Source organism: Archocentrus centrarchus, chromosome 5 (genome assembly GCF_007364275.1).
Source record: "Archocentrus centrarchus isolate MPI-CPG fArcCen1 chromosome 5, fArcCen1, whole genome shotgun sequence".
Classification (NCBI taxonomy): domain Eukaryota; kingdom Metazoa; phylum Chordata; class Actinopteri; order Cichliformes; family Cichlidae; genus Archocentrus; species Archocentrus centrarchus.
In genome coordinates this window covers 34,734,821-34,752,456 of record NC_044350.1, presented here as the reverse complement: position 1 = coordinate 34,752,456, position 17,636 = coordinate 34,734,821, and the positions used below count along the sequence as shown (strand labels likewise).

The following is a 17,636-nucleotide window of genomic DNA, read 5'->3' as shown; positions in this document are numbered from 1 at the left end:
TGCTTATCATGTCAGCTACATGCTGCTGTGTGCTTCTGTCACAAATATGCTGTTACTGTGGATGCTGTTACACTGTGGTAATCACGGGCAGGGTTTCCAATAATGAGGTTGATGTATGTGCAAAAGACTGTGCTACTGTGTGGATGTCTTTCTGCTGAACGTCACACATACGGGAAGATGGAAAATGAGTCCTAACCAGACGCAAGTTAGGAGAGAGAGAGAGATCACGGCTAACAGTTTACCCCCCTGAGTCTGAACATGTGTGTGTGTGTGCAGACATGAAACTCATATCTACCTTCCTATCCCTTTATTTTTTAATTCTAATTCATAAACTTTAACTGTCCGTCACTCCTTCGCGTGTCCCCTCCTAAGCTGGGATGAGGGAAGTGAAACCTGTTGTGGTTTTTTTGGCACTTCTTCTTTTGGTAAACTTTTGCCTCTGCGGCACCTCCTCAGCTAAGCTCTAACTGCCATTATCATGTGCACACTGTGTTTCTCTTCAGCTTTAGAAAACCCTTTTACAGAGTTTCAGTGAGTTCTTTGGGCAGCTTGTGGCGCATGTTGGACGGAAGAACCCAGACTCAAGCTTACAGAGTTACAGTTAAAGACTCATTAAAGATGAAGCATTACCTTTATGAGCAGTTTAAACCAAACCAATTCTCTCCATCAACAAGTAAAATAATATCCCAAAACTCAGAGAGAAAATAAAACAACAAACAAAACGTGACACGACCTCAGGCAGCAGCTTCCTCTCTGCCTGCCTGTATGATCTCTGTCAGTTTCACAGTGTTTGCTGTGTGCAGCATCACCTTGCATGCATCTCTTTGAATAGTGTTACTTTAATAAGTAATGCTTTTACTGCCATTAAAAACACAATGAAGGATGATGTTTGTGTTATTTTCAGCAGAAAATGCCCATAATTCCACTTAAACTTAGATTTTGTATATTTTAGTATCATTTTTAGCTAAATTTCACATTTGTTTTACAATTTCAGGCAATTTTTGAAGAGAAAACAGCTAAAAAAAAAAGGTTGAATCCTAAATGAAAATCACAAGTAACCAGTGTGATATGGGAACATGATCACTGTCCATATGAAGCAAAGTTTTGGGATCAAAAATATATTTTTAGTTTGTTCACATGAAACCAGAACTAGAAAAAGAGTGAGACATGTGGAAATGTGTGATCTACCACACAGCAACATTAGACTACTTTAGCTTTACCTAAATAAAATACACCTTTCCATTTAGCTTGATGAGATGTTGTGCGCTGACCTCTGAGTGTGCTCACTTTCTTGCGTAACATTGGCGACAGACGTCACCCCCCCCCCACCCCCACAAAATAATGCAAATAATCCAGCTGTAAAATAACTAAATCACTGAACACATTACTTCTAGTTTACACTGAAAAAGTATAACTTTGTGTGTAATGCATTTCAGCATTTTGTGTTTGCAGCAGGTATTATCACCATGGCAACCAAACAAAAAACAACAACAAAAAAACAAACAAACAGATTTTTAATAAGTGGCCTAAATGACGAAGTTTTCCTAAACCTAATAATTAAATCTAGCAAAGTCGTGTTTATATTATAACCCTAACCAGACGTCTGGGAAATTACAGAAGATGCACAAGAGTGAAGACCTCAGTAAAGCAGAATCTAACATGATACAATATGGAGATTAGGTATAAGGCAAATGCAACTATTACAGTATGATGTGGCATCAGTGAAGTGTTCTGCTGCATGCCCTGTAAGTGTTACAGATCCACATCCATCAACACAGCCGCTCTGCATCAGCTGATGGAGGAATCCAATTAGTGTGCTGATTCAAACAGCAACAACAATGACCCTTCACAAGTAACATGGAAGCCAATAATAATGCAATGAAATACAAATAAACTGTCTTTGGTGTGCACCAGCATCCAAATGTTTTGCCCTGTTACTGTATAACAGCAAAGGTGTAGGCAATGACACAGCATACTTCAAAAGTGCTGATGTTCACGGGCTTCCCGCAACAAAATACTGTAATACCCCTACATGGCCATGAAGAACAATTTCTGAGCTTTCAGGAACCTTTTGAATTTTTTTGATAGAACAAACGGTTGCGGAAGTTCCTTTGATCAGCAGCGATATGCTACATGGCTAGCCTTACTAGCCTTACTAGCCTCTGGTAAACGGTGCTTCAGAAGCGATCACCCGACATGGAAAATATCAAGTTTGTGTACACGAATCAGTGTATGAGACTGGACATATGAAGACTCAATAGATTAGAGGGTGTGAATATTTTATGAACTGCACTGAAAAGTGATGAACTGTAACATACTGTAAAATTCTGACACACACTCCTTTGATTGGAAAGGAGATCAGGTTGAACTGAGTTCCCAAACTCATGCTTCATTCATAGGTTTTAATCATTTTGGACAACAAAGTAGCTACAGAGGAGTGTTACATATGAGGCTCTGGATGGAGAGACAGCGCTGTGGTTACTGTTGTTTGTTTCACTAGACGTAGTGACTATAACCAAAAATGAAATATTACCAGACTTATTCATTATGTTTCCCCAAGTTTCCCTCCTACAACTGCAGACAACATCTGGAATAAAACACAGATGCAGAAATCTGGTGAAAGACTGAAACTGAGTTTTTGGTAACTTTCTTTCTTGCTCTCAGTGAGCTCCCACAAATGCAGAACTCCCTCAGAAAAGACTCGGTGACGTGAAGCTGCTGAATCTTTGCTTTTGCTTCCTCCTCGTGCAGCTGCAGCACGACTCCGAGCTCGTCGTCAGTTTAACTCTCCGGGCTCGCTTTGATTCTCCCGTCTGTCCTCTCAGGTGAGGTTTGTACAGCCATCATTTATTATCTGTTAGGTTACGTTTACCACTCAGCTGACGTGTTCTCCTGTTTGTTTATCTCGTCCTGTGACAAAAAACTTTCAGTTAATTTCTGTTAATGATGAATAATTTTGAACTGTTAGTTCTTCGGGCACTTGTTTCTCTCCTCCACCTTGTCCTTGTCTCCTCCTTTCCTTTCCTTTCCTTTCCTTTCCTTTCCTTTCCTTTCCTTTCCTTTCTCCTTTCCATCCCTTTCTTTCCTAACCTACTCTCCTTTTCCATTTCCTGATGTCCAGCTGTCCCGTTTTCCAGTTTTTCCTCTTTTGTTCCTCATCTCCTCTCATCTTTTCCCGTCTCCTCTCCTCCCTATCAGGATTTCCATCATGCTCCGCCGTTGTTTCCTCGTATTTGGAGGCCTGCTCTGTCTGGCGGTATCCGGGCTGATCGCCATGGAGACCTGTCCAGCTGCAGGGATGCCTGGAATTCCAGGTGAGTGTGTTTTTGTGTGTTGTTCTTGAGACTGATGTGTTTACATTTTTTGTGGTTTGAGTGTCATTGTAACCATCGGAACACCTTCAGGTATTCCCGGGATTCCTGGAAGAGACGGCCGTGATGGAGAGAAAGGACAGAAAGGAGAGCCAGGTACCAAACACACACACACACACACACACACACACACACACACACACACACACACACACACACACACACACACACACACACACACCTGGGTTTATGATAATAAATGGAAAATGCAGCAGTGATTTACATGATGCATTGTGTGACCTTTGACCTCTGCATTACTGGAATTCAAGTAAACTTCAAATTGCAATCCCTTACATTACTCATCACTGAGGAAAGTAATTATATTACTGTAGTAATACTTCACATGTACGTCTCTAGGAGCACAGTGGCAAGGCGGTCTTGGGCCTCAGAAAGGAGAGAAGGGGGAGCCGGGTCTGATTGGACTCCATGGTAAACGTGGTCAGAGCGGGGAACCCGGGAATCCAGGTATTCCAGGAACAGCTGGACCTCCGGGAGAACCAGGAGAACCAGGGTGGGTAAACACACAAACCTCCTGAAATGAAGGTGACCGGATTATGATGTACTCCAAACAACAAACACAAACACACGAGGACAAAAACAGTCAGAGGATATTTTTAATGACAAAGATATTTTTGGCAAATGAATCCCACTGCAGAATTTGGTTCTGCAGAACCAAATTTTACCAAATATCTAAAGACAAAATTCTTGCCAAAGCCAAAAAAACTAAATGAGGGATCTGGAAGTCCAAAATCTGAGCTCGCTTCCAGATTTTAGGTATTATTGCTGTGCTTTAAGCAGATAATCCAACAGAAGTTCACGAAATTACAAAGGGAAAATCGTTTATTTTGGGATCAAAACTGACTCCAAACTTAGACTGTAACTAAAAGATGGCCTCGCCATCACCATCTTAGCTGCTTTGAAACCAGATGACACACGCACCGTGGATCTCATGGGGAAACTGAGTGACTCTGCACATCACATGGTAACAACTAGTCAGTCACAACCGATGCTTAGTCCACTTTAACCTTCTAGGCAGCAAGGGGTAGGGTCAACTACTGTAAGAGCAAGAAAAGGCGGGGCTAATACAGGTGTTACAGACAGGTGGGTGTGATTTCTCAATACTGTCAATGTAAGATTATTCACCATAATCCATTCAGATTACTAACTGGCCAAATGAGACAGCTGCTCACACCCCAAAGCTGCTGCTGCTCCACGTGGGTCAAATCGATTACATGAAAAGAAAAATGATCCTCCATTAAATCTGACAAACTGGTTTTTAAAATGACACTTTGTTAGACACGTTTTCTCTCTGTCACTGCAGGACTGTTGCAGTCAAACAGCGGGCGGCCTTCAGCGTGGCAAGAGCAACAAACGAATTCCCGGACAAAGCCAGCATCATCCGGTTCACCAGCGTCATCACCAACATCAACAATGCCTACAACACAGACACAGGACGCTTCAGGTGAGACATTTTTGCTTCAGGTCAGATCAGTTACTGCAGGTGGGTTTCAGTTTAATGCTGTAATGTTATTGTCCCAGGGAGTGGGAGCAGGGAATGAGTGGTAAATCCTGACGCTGGATTCTTATTGAAAATCATGAAATTCCAGGACTCAACCTTTAATAATCAGACTAACATCCCCATCAACATCATCTTCTTGTGTGCATCTCAAAAGCTTCCAGCACTGCTGCAGTTTTCAAACCTCGTCCAGGATCAGTACGAGTGATGAAAGCTACAACTCAGACACCACAGCAGCTTTCTTTCCAAACTGCACAGTTTCTAAGCCCAAAGTTAAGTTCTTGTCTTCTGCGTCCTACATTCTACTCTGCCCTCCACACAGCTGGTTCATGACAGTAGGACGTGAACAGTCACAGACCCCACAGTGTTGGAGGACGAGTTCGCCTCCTCTGTCATCACCAGTCTTCTGCTAAGTCATATAAAGGTCCTCGTCAGCCAAGCCCCCTGAGGTGTCCTGTCACCTTCGCCAACGTCGGCCTCTGTCTGTGTCACCTGAGGGTCTTTGTCACCATCATCTGCCTCCTGAAGAGCTCCATCTCCTCCACTGCCCTCCAGCTATGCCACCCGAGGGTCGCTGTCACCAGCCACCAGCCAAACCACCAGAGGTGTCCTGTTGCCTCCGCTGACACTGGCAACCAGAGGGCCTTCACTGATGTTGCTGGCCTCCTGTTGGGTCCCATCTCCTTCGCCACTGACCTCCTGGTCAGCCTCCAGAGAAGCTCCATCTTCACAGCCATCTGAGTTGCTTTGCCTCCATTAATGGACTCACTCTGCAGGTCTCACACTGTGGCCTGGGCGCCCCCCATGAACTCTTATGTCTGCCCCGTGGCAGGGCAGACAGGGAGTACTGTGTTCTTCTTTTCTTTTGTTCTGTTCACGACAAAACCAAAACCTGAATCATCATCATGATGTTTTGATGTCTTGCTGTAGGTGTCAGCTCCCAGGAACGTACTACTTCGTGTATCACGCCTCGTTAGAGGACCGACTGTGTGTGCTGCTGAAGCTCGACAACACACTGCTGACATCGTTCTGCGATCATCGCCGCGTCAAGAGACAGGTACAGACATTACATAAGAATACGTTTCACCTCAAGCTTCGTGGTCGGGTCCTATTATTAGATCAGAGTGCATTATTAGACCCTCCTCTAATGAATTTCCAACCCCTCCTGATTCCAGGTGACTTCGGGGAGCCTGGCGGTGTACCTGTCAAGAAATCAGGAGGTTTGGCTGGAGACTAAAGACTACAGAGGGATGAGAGGGAAACCAAGTGGATACAGCATCTTCTCTGGCTTCTTGATTCACTCGCACTGAACCCCCAGGACAGGAAACTGTGTGACAGCACAGCAACTGAAACAACGTGAAAACAGTGTGTCCCCCTCCCTCACGATGACCCTTTCACCTTTGTAAAAAGTTCATGATGTTTATTTCTCCTTTTCAAATTTCCCTTTTCCCTGTAATCCTTCATGTGCAACATTTTATTCTCTTTTCATTTTGCAGAATCAGCTCTGAGTTCATTTCAATGTCAGAAAATGTGTGTGTGACTCTGCAGCTGATGGTTCAGCCTGAAAAGTTTCTCTTGTTTCATATCACAGACTCAGAGGCAACAGTGATTTCTGTCCCTCCTTATGGGGGTTTATATGAAGTACTTTTTGTTTTCTAATTTTTATGAAGATCTCCAGTTCACATTCAGCTCCATCTGCCTCACTGTCACGTCATTTAAAGAAACTCAATAAAGACCAGAGCAGCAACCAGGATGTTTCATGTTGTTGTGATTCCTCCGATTAATGTCTCATTTCTGCTTTTAATTCTAATTCTGATCACAGTTCCTCCTGAGTATTTCTATGTTATTAATTGTCAGAACAGACATTTTCTGCTCACATTAAACAGCCAGAGTTTCAAATCATGAGGTCAGCAGATATTAAAGTTATCCCACACCTGGTTTCAGGTGCTTTTTTCTGCTCTTGGCTCTGTGTGATGTGAGAGAGAGTGGATAGCCCACTGACGAAGCACTGATGCCGCTTTACCACCGACGTGGTGCTGGTTCCCACTCTGCAATCAGCACCTCGTGGGCCCAAAACTGGCATCAGTGGTTTGTGAGGGGACACTCAGAAACTCACCGGTGGACTTCGCTCGGACAATCCTCTCCAGAATCGATCGTCCTGTCTTCCCCCTCGTAGCAGGGTGGGAATGGGATGCGTTAAGGTCACGCTCTCCATCCTCCACAGCTGCTGCTGTGAGACATGAGCAGAAAAATCAAAATGTCTGACACGGATACGCCGGGGAGTTCATTCGCCAGCATGGAGAGAACGAATGTGGAGCACACAGGCAGCAGATCCTCATTTACATGCAGCTATGAACGACTTCTTCGTTTTTCTTCAGGTTCTAATTATTTGGCCTGTTTTCATGTGTAAAGTGTCTCACCTGTGTCTCCTGCACTCCTCACCTCGCCCTCCCCTCACACTCGTTCACTGATACACACAGTAAAATAAAAAGCAGAGGAGATAAACTTGTGTCTTCATTTCCAGCAGGGCGGAGGTGTGAGTGTGAACTGGCTGCATGTAGATGTGACTGAAGAGCAGATTTTTACATGAACTGTTCAGGACTTGCAGCCATTTCTGCACAAAGTCCTCGATTTCAGAAGGGAAGTGTGGGATGGTGATGGGTGGATGCTTGCAGGTAATGAAATAAGCAGGTAGTGCCCATCAGGCATCAGAGACACACCATCCATCCATCCTCTTCCCCTTATCCTTTTCAGGGTCACGGGGGTGTGTCGGGGGTGGATCACACCCTGTACAGGAAGAAAAATTAAGACACAGACAAGAAGAGAAAAACAAGTGGTAAAAATGTAAGACATAAAATGAGGATGTGAGAAGAGAAAAATGCCAACCTAGCAAATTTCACAGGACGTTATTATGAAAAATAAACATCTGCTACATAATAACGTGGTGGCAATCAAATAATTTGTGGAACAGATACTGAGATACAGACTGAGGTTACGGGCCCACACCCACACTGCCTGGAAACTGTTGGTGTGCTTCTCACAGCAACAAAGACGTTCACAGAAAAACAGAACAAAATGATAATTTGGAGGAAATTTTACTGATGCTTCATCATCAGTTTGTCATCAGGTGGAGACTTCCTGACGTTATTTGAAACCGTTTCAGTTCCTCTGAAGGACGACTTCAGAAAAAGGACAATAAATAAAGAAAGAAATCAAACCTGTGGACCGAATGCAACAAACATGAAGAAGTAAATTAAAACAGGAGAAGAAGAAGATGGGTTTAAAATACGCTGGAAGTTATTGGCAGAAGGTTTTTTTTGCTCCATTTTAACTTTGAATTTCTTGTCTGGTTAAATTTGTCCACATTAGCACGATGCTGCAGGGCTCCACGGGAGAGTTGGGTGAGATCAGCGACAGTATGGAGCCACCGTAATGTCACCCACTGGTTCTGGACGGCATTTTAAAGTTTCAGTGTTGCGTTTTGGCCGTTTGAGAATATGAATTTATCAGGCAGCACTAGTTAGCTTGGCTAGCAAGAACTATACGGATGTATTGTTAGAAAACCCAGACAAACAGTCAGAACGACCCCCTATGAGCAGCACTTGGTGACAGTGGGAAGGAAAAACTCCCTTTTAACAGGAAGAAACCTCCAGCAGAACCAGGCTCAGGGAGGGGGGGTCATCTGCTGAGGGGGGAGAGAGACAGGCCTACCTGCCTGTACTACATCATCATCATGGTCTTCATGTGTATGCCCTATCATTCTGCATTTCTATTGGTTGATGTACATCACTGCACCAAGCCACAGAAAAGAATGGGTTTCAGAGTGCACTGCATGCTGCTGCCTTTGTGACAGGGCTTTGAGGCCTTGCAGACACTGATTGGCTGCAGCTGCATGTGTCATTACACCTGCCAATAAACCTTTTTTCTCTCTTTTTTTTTTTTTTTACCAGAGACCAGTGTACAATTTCCAAACACACAGTTAAGAGTAAATTACTGATTGTAAAAAGGAAATCACCTCTGGATGTTCACGATGCTCAGAACAATGAAACTTCATTCAGTTTAACACTTCAGTGTTTCTTTCTTTAAGACTTTCATATCTGCTTATTAGATGCAACATTTATTTCATGATGACCACAACAACGGTAAACGGACTGGTTCCTACGTGATGCGTTTCTACTCTACTCTGATCAGTTAAAGCACTTCATACAACATGCCTCATTCACCCATTCACACACAATCACACACCAGCGGTTGCATCGGTTGCAACTTGGGGTTCAGTATCTTATGTAGGGATGGCGGCAGGGTGATGCAGCAAGAAGGTCCTGGGTTTGGATCTACCGGCAGGCTGAGGCCTTTCTGTGTGAAGTCTGCATGTTCTCCCCGTGTCTGCGTGGGTTCTCTCTGGGTACCCCGGCGACCTCCCGCAGTCCAACGCCATGCATGTTCGCTTAACTGGTGATTCTGCTTCGGTGTGAGTGTGAATGTCTGTCTCTGTGTGGTAGCTCCGTGACTGACTGCTGACCTCTCCAGGGTGGACCCCACCTCTGGGATAGGCTCCGGCCCCACTGCCACACTGAATTGGAGGAAGAAGATGGATGGATGGATTTACATCACATATCTTTGTTGTTTCAGTTTTAAGTGCTTTTTATTGGAAATATTTTCATGGTGATCCAAATTCTACGCGACCTCTAATGCACCACCGGCAGTACCTGCAGAACTCCGGGTGTGTGCGTGTGTGTGTGTGTGTGGGGGGGGGGGGGGGGGGGGGGGGGGGGGGTGTTTGCAGTGTTGTATCCCAGGAAGCATTATTACTGACACCGACAGCATTTCTTCTTGCTCTCTTGAGAAGTTTCACTTCCTGTTTGTGTCCTGACTGAGCTGTGCAGTCACTGTGAGGCAGGACAGCACTTCATCTGCGCTCCCTATCAGCTCATCGCACACTTTATTACCTGCAAATGGTGAGATTATTTTGACAGATACTAAAAAACTGAAGAACAGCCAGAGAACAAATCATCTAGAGACAGAAAAGAAGTCACAGACGTGTGCAGAGGGGTCGGGTTTCCTCACATTTCAGTCAGATGCAAATCTCTGTCAATCATGTCTAACTGTTAAGTGCAGTTAAGTGTTTCTAGAGCTGTTGTTGAGGGCAGGACTTATTGTTAATGCACAAATGGACTTATCCTAAACTTTTTTCCTTATTTAGTCTCATGCTGTACAGATTCAGTGCAGTCCTTAAAAAATTACATGTTCAGTTTGCAGCTTGCAGCTCCACTTAGATGGAAATCGGCTTCAGTTTAGAAGTTCTTGTTTAAATGAAGGCTTTTTTGGTAACTCTGTGTGTGTCTGTGTGTTCAGGCCCTCCGGTGGCTGAGCTGCAGTACTGCAGTGTTGCTGCTTTTGGTTCACATCGTCCCAGCTGACACACAGAACTGCAACAGGGCACTCAACGGGATTCCCGGGATACCAGGCACTCATGGGCCCAACGGCAGGGATGGTGCTAAAGGAGAGAAGGGAGACCCTGGTGAGTTCAGACTGGACACAGAGACAATAAATACTGTTTTTTTTTTTTGTTTTGTTTTTTTTTTTGTTTTGTTTTTTCTGTAAGCACGAAGTACCGCAGCAATTTCCTAATGCTGTGAACCTGTTCACCCATATGGCAATAAAAACCTTCTGATTCTGATTCTGATTCTGATTCTGATATTACCGATATAATGCAGAATATATTGGAGTATATATTCTAATGTATTCTGGAATTAGTAAAAGCTGCTAGAGTGCCGATTTAATAATAATAATAATAATAATACCTTTAATTTATAACTCACAAGGTGGTAGGATTTAGACTTCCATTAATAAAAGAAGTATTTATTCAGAGGACGTCTCGGCCTTCTTTGTCAACAGATTTCAAAAATACTGACCAACATGGCCAAGATGTGACTGATTATCTTGTATATTCCTTTTAAATTCACGCTCATTATCTTGTGATGTGTAATAACTGTTTATTTGTATGAGCAGGTGAGGCAGGTCAACCCATCAGGGGTCAGAAAGGGGCTCCTGGTCCATTTGGTCCCCCGGGGCGCTCTGGGATGAAAGGGGAGCCCGGTCTTCCGGGACCTGATGGATTTTCAGGCCAACCAGGGGAGAAAGGAAGGCCCTTCAACCCTTCCAGCCAGCAGAAATCCTTCTTCTCCTACAAACGTTTGATATCAACAGCACCAGAGATGGACACTCCCATCATCTTCAACGGGTCAGTGCTCTGAAGGTTTGAAATCTCAGAGGGAGAAAAGGCAGGAGTCATATTTTATTTCATGTTTCTTGAGACAAAAAATGAGCTGGATGCACAGAGGAACTAACCCGAACGTGACACGGAGAACAGGAAAGGCTGTTTGATTGGATAAGAGATCACATGATCACCGAGGGCCTGATTATTGCCTCTAATTAACTTTAACTAGAACAGCAGCAAATAGTAATCTCTCCAATCTTATTGTACATCCTGTATAATGACAGTAAAGGCATTCTATTCTATTCTATTCTAAAGTTGAAAAAAGCAGAAGTTTTGGATTTTTGTTTAAATATATGAAGTCAGTGATTCATCAACGTGGTGAGTTGGATTAATCTTAGACTGTATGTAACAGATGGATGTATCTTCCTCAAACATGAAGCCAGTGTTTAAAGCTGCATTCTTTCTACTGACCAACAGGGGGCGACTCCCCTGAAAAATCAGATTCATGGAAAAACAACCCACAACCCTCCTCCTTTGATTTAATTATTGTCTCAAACGCTGGTTTTAAATCTTTTCCAGTATGACTTTTTGATGACCCTTTTTGAAAATTTCTTTTAAATTATGCTCTCCTTTAGTGCCAGAAAGAACAATAAAGCAAATTTTGCTTCAGGGATGGGCATTTACCTTTGACTGACAGGTCACCACCCTATGAGCGAGCAGCATCCTTCACATTCTCTTCTCTGGTTTCAAAACCTTAAGAGGGCAACAGTCAAAATAATCGAGGCTTCAGAAATGGCATTTTCTGTGCATCCATCTTTCATATACAGTCTTTGTGTTTGAGCAGATTTGTCTGACTACACAACTGTCACAGGATAACAACCTCTAACTGCAGTAACTCAGGCTCACTCTTCTAGGACCAGAACTCAGACAGAAATGCAAACACAGAAATCTGTTTCGCTGCAGCTGTGGTGTTACTGTATGAGAGCTACTGTAACAAACTATAGGCTTTGTGACACTGAGGGCGCTGCAGCTTCAGCTGATCATTTTCTGTAGGTTCATCAACACCAGCAATCTGCTTTCACTGGATGTCATAAACTTATTTAAATGATTTCAATGTCATTAATTTCAATAAGGTGTAAAAAGGAAGACAAACAAAGCTGCTGATGGATCTGTAACTCTCCTGCAGAGCTATTTTACCCGACCTGGACAAACAGCTTCAAGGAGAATTGCTGACAAATGAAACGACGTACGTATGCAGCGTCAAAGGCGTCTATTTCTTCAGTTACCACATCTCAGCGAGGTCAAAGGTCAGTCTGAAGAATCTTTTCTTGTAAAACTCCTCTGTGCTTTCTGTTTCTGCCGTCTTCATCCTCCTCTCACCCTTCCCACTGCTCTGAGACGCCACAGATTAAACTGCAGCGCTCACTGAAAGCATGAATATTTAAAAATCTGATAATAAATCAACTCGAAAATATGTATTGTATGTAAATATGTAACATTATTTTTGTGGTCTGTAGGCTAATCTAAAGCATCACATGATCTGACTGTAATTATCTGCCTCACGATCATCCAGGTGTGCCTGAAGCTGGAGAAAAATGGCGAGACTCACAGCGAAACGTGCGACCAGGCCGACGGGTTTCTGGTCACCTCCGGCTCTGCGGTCCTGGAGCTGGAGGTCGGCGACACGGTCGCACTGAAGGTGACCAGGCACAACTACATCGTGGAACCGAGAAGCACCAGCCACACGTTCACTGGCTTCCTGATCTTCCCGACCGCCTGAATCTGCAGCTCCTCGACCACACGGCTAATAAAGCTTCTTAAAGGAAATGTGTCTTTAACTCAGCCACATCATAATAACAGTACGGGTCATCATAATAACTACAAATCATGTGTTACTCATGCACACATAACAGTTTATACTGATAAAACAAAAGTTTGTTTCTGTGATGTTTTATTAGAAGTGTGAATCCTGCTTTTATGCTTCTTCATAAAATTACTAAAGATTACTCCATTGATGTCTGATTATCAGATATTTCCCTTTGAATATGTTGGCCTCAGTATCAGACCTACAGAATGAATTTTCTTAAATGTACAAAATAAAACTGAACACATTATGTCTGTGTAGATTCTCAGTCATCCAGGTCATAGTAGTCTCTGGAGCTTGAAAAAGGCGACTGGACTTCTTTTTTTTTGTTTCTTGAAGACGTTTCACCTCTCATCCGAAAGGCTTCTTCAGTTCTCAACCAAAAGGTGGAGAGACCCAGGTATTTAAACCCCTGTGTGTTCACGCACATGATCAATAGAGGGTCATAACCACCTCCAGGGGACTACGCCCACAGGGGTTTAAATACCTGGGTCTCTCCACCTTTTGGTTGAGAACTGAAGAAGCCTTTCGGATGAGAGGTGAAACGTCTTCAAGAAACAAAAAAAAAGAAGTCCAGTCGCCTTTTTCAAGCTCCAGAGAAAACTGAACACAGTTCATTGATGGGACGTCCAGGCTGGTTTAGCTGATCCTCTTAGCACCACAAATGGCTAAAATCCAGAGGGTACTAAATACTACTCACTATCACTGTCATTGATCTCTCTGTGTGACCTGCTGACGGCGACACAGAGACTCATTTTATAATAACAGATATGATCCATCAACAGAGTTCAAGGTTATTTAGTCACTGACTGAATCTGGGAATGTTTGCTGAACAGTTATCACTGTCTCACTGATAACTTCTTGAAATTAATTTCAGTGACTCATGATATCAGGTGTTTGCTACTTTATATATTCAGTGGAGCCTTTGTGATGTTACCACGGGTTAGTGAAGCTTCAGGCTGACCTGATGAGTGTGGATCTGACTCTGAACTTTTATAATGAACAAGTTTAGCTCTGATGGGTACCACAGCCAGCAGCATCGTTTCCTCAATATGGAAGTTTTTTTTTGCCACTGAAAAAGAAAAAAAAAATCCATAACTCAAACTTTTGAGTTATGGATTTTTTTTTTCTTTTTAAACAATTTTTAGTTTCTTTCTTCTTTCTGCACCCAGAGAAGGCGCCCCCTGCTGGCCGTGAGAAAGATTGCTCTCTTTTATCCAGTGTGTCTGCCCTCCTCCTGATTTCTGAGCTTTTTGCATAATTGTCACACTTATATATTTCCAATCATCAAATAAATGTTAATATTAGACAAAGATAACCAAAGTAAATACAAAACGCTGTTTTTAAAGGATGATTTTATTTTTTAAGGATAATAAAGGTATCTACCCGGCCCTGCTCACACTGCTGCCTCCACAAGAGCTTTTATGATTGTGTGAAATAACTTTAATGTAACTACAGCAGCGTGAGCACAGAGGTTGCAGAAAATATTAATTTTAAGCTCAAACAATGTACATGATTAATAATAAACCACACTGAGCTCATGAAACACACTGAGAGACTCACGAGAGACCAAAACAGGAAGAAACCAAGACACTGTATAAGCAGTAGCCAATCAGAAGAAAGTTACCTTAAATAGGGAGGAGCTAAACAGATTGTTTCAGACAGAGGATGAACTGAGGGGCTGCACCAAGGCCCAGTATAAGATAAAGAAGGGTTATACTGATCTGGAAATGAGCAGAACAGATTAAATAATTATATCTAATTAGGAATCAGTACTAAGCTTGTGGTGTGTAACATTTCCTCTGGTGGCTCTCTGTAACACACCTGATACTCGGGTTTCAGGTGGACAAAGGTCAGCTGATTCTTCCGGACTCTTTCCGGGGAAGCGGCTCATTAAATATCCATGACGGGGTATCAGGTTATTAGACACTTAACCCTACAGGCATGTGTGTCGTAAACACACAGTGTTACAGGAAGTGCAGGATTTCTGGATGGATTCGTTTTGGGTTATATTTGTTGGCACTATTGGCTGTTAAAATGAAGAAAGCTTCACTCTCATTGAAGCGCGCCCCCTGTATCGGATCAGCCCAGGGTGTCGGTAGCTGTTGGGCGGCTGAACACGCCGTTCCTGGCGTAGAAGGTGTTCTTCACCAGAGATGACCTGGCGCTGGACGGAGTTCTGTAATCCAGCGTGTAGTCACCTGTGGATGAATTAGAAATCTGATTATAGACTGATGGATGAATCTGTAGGGCAGAAGGGTGGCATGGTGTTAGCACTATTGCCTCACAGCGACAATAACATCTAGAAGGTCCGGGTTTGATTCCACCTTGGCCTCGCTGTGTGGAGTTTGCATGTTCTCCCTGTGTCTGTGTGTTTCCTACCACAGTCCAAAGACATGCAGTTACTGGGGTTAGGTTAATGGGTCACTCTAAATTGCTCTAAATCACATTGTGAATGTGAGTGTGAATGGTTGTCTGTCTTTCTGTGTCGGCCCTGCGACAGGCTGGCGACCTGTTCAGGGTGTACCCCATGTCAGCTGGGGTAGGCTCCAGGCCCCCTGCCACCCTGAAAAGGGTAAGCGGAAGCGAATGGATGGATGAATCTGCAGAGCAGAGCAGAGCTGAGCACGTTTACAGTCAAACGAGAGTTTGATCCCAAACAGTTAAAGCTGATCACAGATCAGTCACCAGACCAAAGCGGAGCGGACTGCGACTCCGTCTTACCGAGCCTCCAGCCGTACTCCCAGGAGGAGAGCAGGGGAAAGTTAAACTTCTCCTCAGGTTTCATGTGGCCGCGTCTCTGCAGGTACAGACTCCTCCCCTTTCCCTGCAGAGGACACATAAAAGATCCTAAAATCACTTTTGCACCTGAAAATGACCCGAAAATGATATCGTGTACTTTGGGTCTTTGGGGCACATTGCTGTAGGTTAAATAGGCACTAACTAATGTTTGGGTTTTTTTCCCACTTCACTTTTTTATCAATAAGTTGCCATCTTCAAAGCGACTTTAAACCAAAATAAATGGGATCATAGTGGAAATTACATGCAATTAGTTTGTGATTAAATGTGATCATCAATAAAAAATTCACCCTAACCGCTCCCCGTCATGGTTCTGGGTTTGAGCCTCAGTTTTTTGTGTTTTGGACTTTTTAGTTCTGTTAATTTTGTAGATTTCTTCAGTTTGTTTCTGAGGCTGAAATATTCCTCTGTGACAGAAACATTCACAATGTTGGATTTCTCTGGAAACAGGGATCTGCAGTATGTTCCACACTTCTTCTGTCCAATGAAAATAATATATTTATATGAAATGCTCATGTTTACTTTATGAAATACGGTCAGAGATTCTTACATGGTGAGAGGAGTCCTGATACAGAGTCCTTCTGGTGTGGGGAGAAGCCGGCCTCATCAGAGGAGGCACGCTGAGCCGCTGTTCACCTCCCACAGAGCGCACAGGAGGAGGAGGAGGAGGAGGAGGAAGAAGGTCGCTCTGCTTCTCGGTTGTCCTGGTAACAAGAGGCACAACAGCCCTGATGGATGGAACATAAACACAAGGTTAATGTTTATTTTCATGCATGCGTGATGTCACGGTCAGTGGGATTTATGCTTTCGAGGTTAAATATTAAATTTAAGGTTGTTTCTGTGGCAGATTTAAGCCCAGCAGACGCTGAGCAGAGTGCTGCACCACAACCACCAACAGTGATGGTTCATACTCACATTCAGTCCTAAGTACTTCCACTAGGGCTGGTCTGAATATGTGTGCATCAGAATAAGCTGCTTTTAACCACTAACACAAACACATTACAGCTGAGCCCACTCTGGGACGTGGTTTTAGTGAAGATGCTCACTGAGGCTCAGCAGGCAGCTGAGGCAGCTGTGTGGGCTCCCCGCTGCTGTTTCCGGGATGGTAGCTGGATGGGTAGAGTTTGGCGTAGCGGCTCTTCCAGGCTAAACGAGTCAGCATCTCCTTCTGGATCTGCTCGCTGTAGCAGTTCTGGCTCTGAGTCGTCAGCAGGCCGCGCATCTCCTGCCCAGAAAGCCACTTTTAGCTGCTCAGATTAACACGTCTGCTAGACGGAGCTTTACATTGATTCAGGTAAGTGCAGGAACAGCTGACACAGACACACAAGCTGCTGTTGTTTTTCTGAAAGGTCACTAATGTACATGCACCTGAAACCACAGCCAGGATAACACGTTACCTCTTAGATAACACCCAGTCTAATGGCCTGATGTGGACTTTTAAAGGAAAAGATATTGTGCTGCCATTAAACACGACAAATAAATTACATGTTATGGTTTGGACAGCTTTTCATCCCTACACATAATTGTGCATTTTGAGTTGCTTTAACTGTCACGTGTTATTTGATTTGATCACTTTGTGTCCATGTTGTTACTTTTCAAATGAAACTTTGATCCTTCTGAAGGAGGAGAAAGCTCACATGATGAACTCCACAGCAACTGGCACAAACCGGCCCAAAGAGCCAAAAATATAAAAGTCACAACTACATATCTTACCTGAAGGTATGAGACACCGCAGATCACGTTTGATTTTATAAATTAATCACATCAGATGAATGTTAAATCAACAAAATATGTTCATTTACCTTTGGTCAGTGCAGAGCTGTGCAGGATCAGTTTCTCACTGTGGAAATGAGCCGTGGATCAGAT

General features: G+C 43.6%; 3 protein-coding genes across 4 annotated transcripts; 2 read left to right on the top strand and 1 right to left on the bottom strand.

Moving 5' to 3' along the window:
• Nucleotides 1–2,688: 2,688 nt before the first annotated feature.
• LOC115780277 (complement C1q subcomponent subunit C-like) lies at nucleotides 2,689–6,637 on the top strand. 2 transcript variants are annotated; one of them, XM_030729381.1, is made up of 7 exons: nucleotides 2,689–2,825; nucleotides 3,199–3,314; nucleotides 3,405–3,467; nucleotides 3,729–3,882; nucleotides 4,693–4,833; nucleotides 5,818–5,944; nucleotides 6,063–6,637. In XM_030729381.1, the coding sequence occupies exons 2-7, from the start codon at nucleotides 3,209–3,211 to the stop codon at nucleotides 6,195–6,197; spliced, it is 726 nt and encodes a 241-aa protein (XP_030585241.1). In that variant the 5' UTR covers nucleotides 2,689–2,825; nucleotides 3,199–3,208; the 3' UTR covers nucleotides 6,198–6,637. The 2 variants fall into 2 exon arrangements, with proteins under 2 accessions (XP_030585241.1, XP_030585242.1); XM_030729382.1 differs by having other exon boundaries at nucleotides 2,732–2,830.
• A 3,081-nt stretch (nucleotides 6,638–9,718) lies between these two features.
• LOC115779688 (complement C1q subcomponent subunit B-like) lies at nucleotides 9,719–13,212 on the top strand. Its single transcript, XM_030728436.1, has 5 exons — nucleotides 9,719–9,845; nucleotides 10,243–10,408; nucleotides 10,900–11,131; nucleotides 12,294–12,414; nucleotides 12,681–13,212. Exons 1-5 carry the CDS (start codon nucleotides 9,843–9,845, stop codon nucleotides 12,885–12,887), a joined length of 729 nt encoding a protein of 242 aa, XP_030584296.1. The 5' UTR covers nucleotides 9,719–9,842; the 3' UTR covers nucleotides 12,888–13,212.
• A 1,113-nt stretch (nucleotides 13,213–14,325) lies between these two features.
• Nucleotides 14,326–17,636, bottom strand: LOC115779689 (uncharacterized). The gene is made up of 5 exons (XM_030728437.1): nucleotides 17,573–17,636; nucleotides 16,817–16,995; nucleotides 16,321–16,498; nucleotides 15,696–15,798; nucleotides 14,326–15,172 (listed from the first exon to the last, which is right to left on the bottom strand). Exons 2-5 carry the CDS (start codon nucleotides 16,990–16,992, stop codon nucleotides 15,054–15,056), a joined length of 576 nt encoding a protein of 191 aa, XP_030584297.1. The 5' UTR covers nucleotides 16,993–16,995; nucleotides 17,573–17,636; the 3' UTR covers nucleotides 14,326–15,053.

What these genes read in the sequence shown, in the direction of transcription:
- LOC115779689 (XM_030728437.1), bottom strand. Translation starts at nt 16,992, where the DNA reads ATGCGCGGCCTGCTGACGACTCAGAGCCAGAACTGCTACAGCGAGCAG. An exon ending in ATCAGGACTCCTCTCACCAT is followed by an intron (nt 15,799 to 16,320) that starts GTAAGAATCTCT and finishes TGTCCTCTGCAG; the next exon opens with GGAAAGGGGAGGAGTCTGTA. An exon ending in GGAGTACGGCTGGAGGCTCG is followed by an intron (nt 15,173 to 15,695) that starts GTAAGACGGAGT and finishes ATTCATCCACAG; the next exon opens with GTGACTACACGCTGGATTAC.
- LOC115779688 (XM_030728436.1), top strand. An exon ending in ACTCCCATCATCTTCAACGG is followed by an intron (nt 11,132 to 12,293) that starts GTCAGTGCTCTG and finishes ACTCTCCTGCAG; the next exon opens with AGCTATTTTACCCGACCTGG. An exon ending in ACATCTCAGCGAGGTCAAAG is followed by an intron (nt 12,415 to 12,680) that starts GTCAGTCTGAAG and finishes ACGATCATCCAG; the next exon opens with GTGTGCCTGAAGCTGGAGAA.
- LOC115780277 (XM_030729381.1), top strand. Translation starts at nt 3,209, where the DNA reads ATGCTCCGCCGTTGTTTCCTCGTATTTGGAGGCCTGCTCTGTCTGGCG. An exon ending in AGGGATGCCTGGAATTCCAG is followed by an intron (nt 3,315 to 3,404) that starts GTGAGTGTGTTT and finishes GAACACCTTCAG; the next exon opens with GTATTCCCGGGATTCCTGGA. An exon ending in GGAGAACCAGGAGAACCAGG is followed by an intron (nt 3,883 to 4,692) that starts GTGGGTAAACAC and finishes CTGTCACTGCAG; the next exon opens with GACTGTTGCAGTCAAACAGC.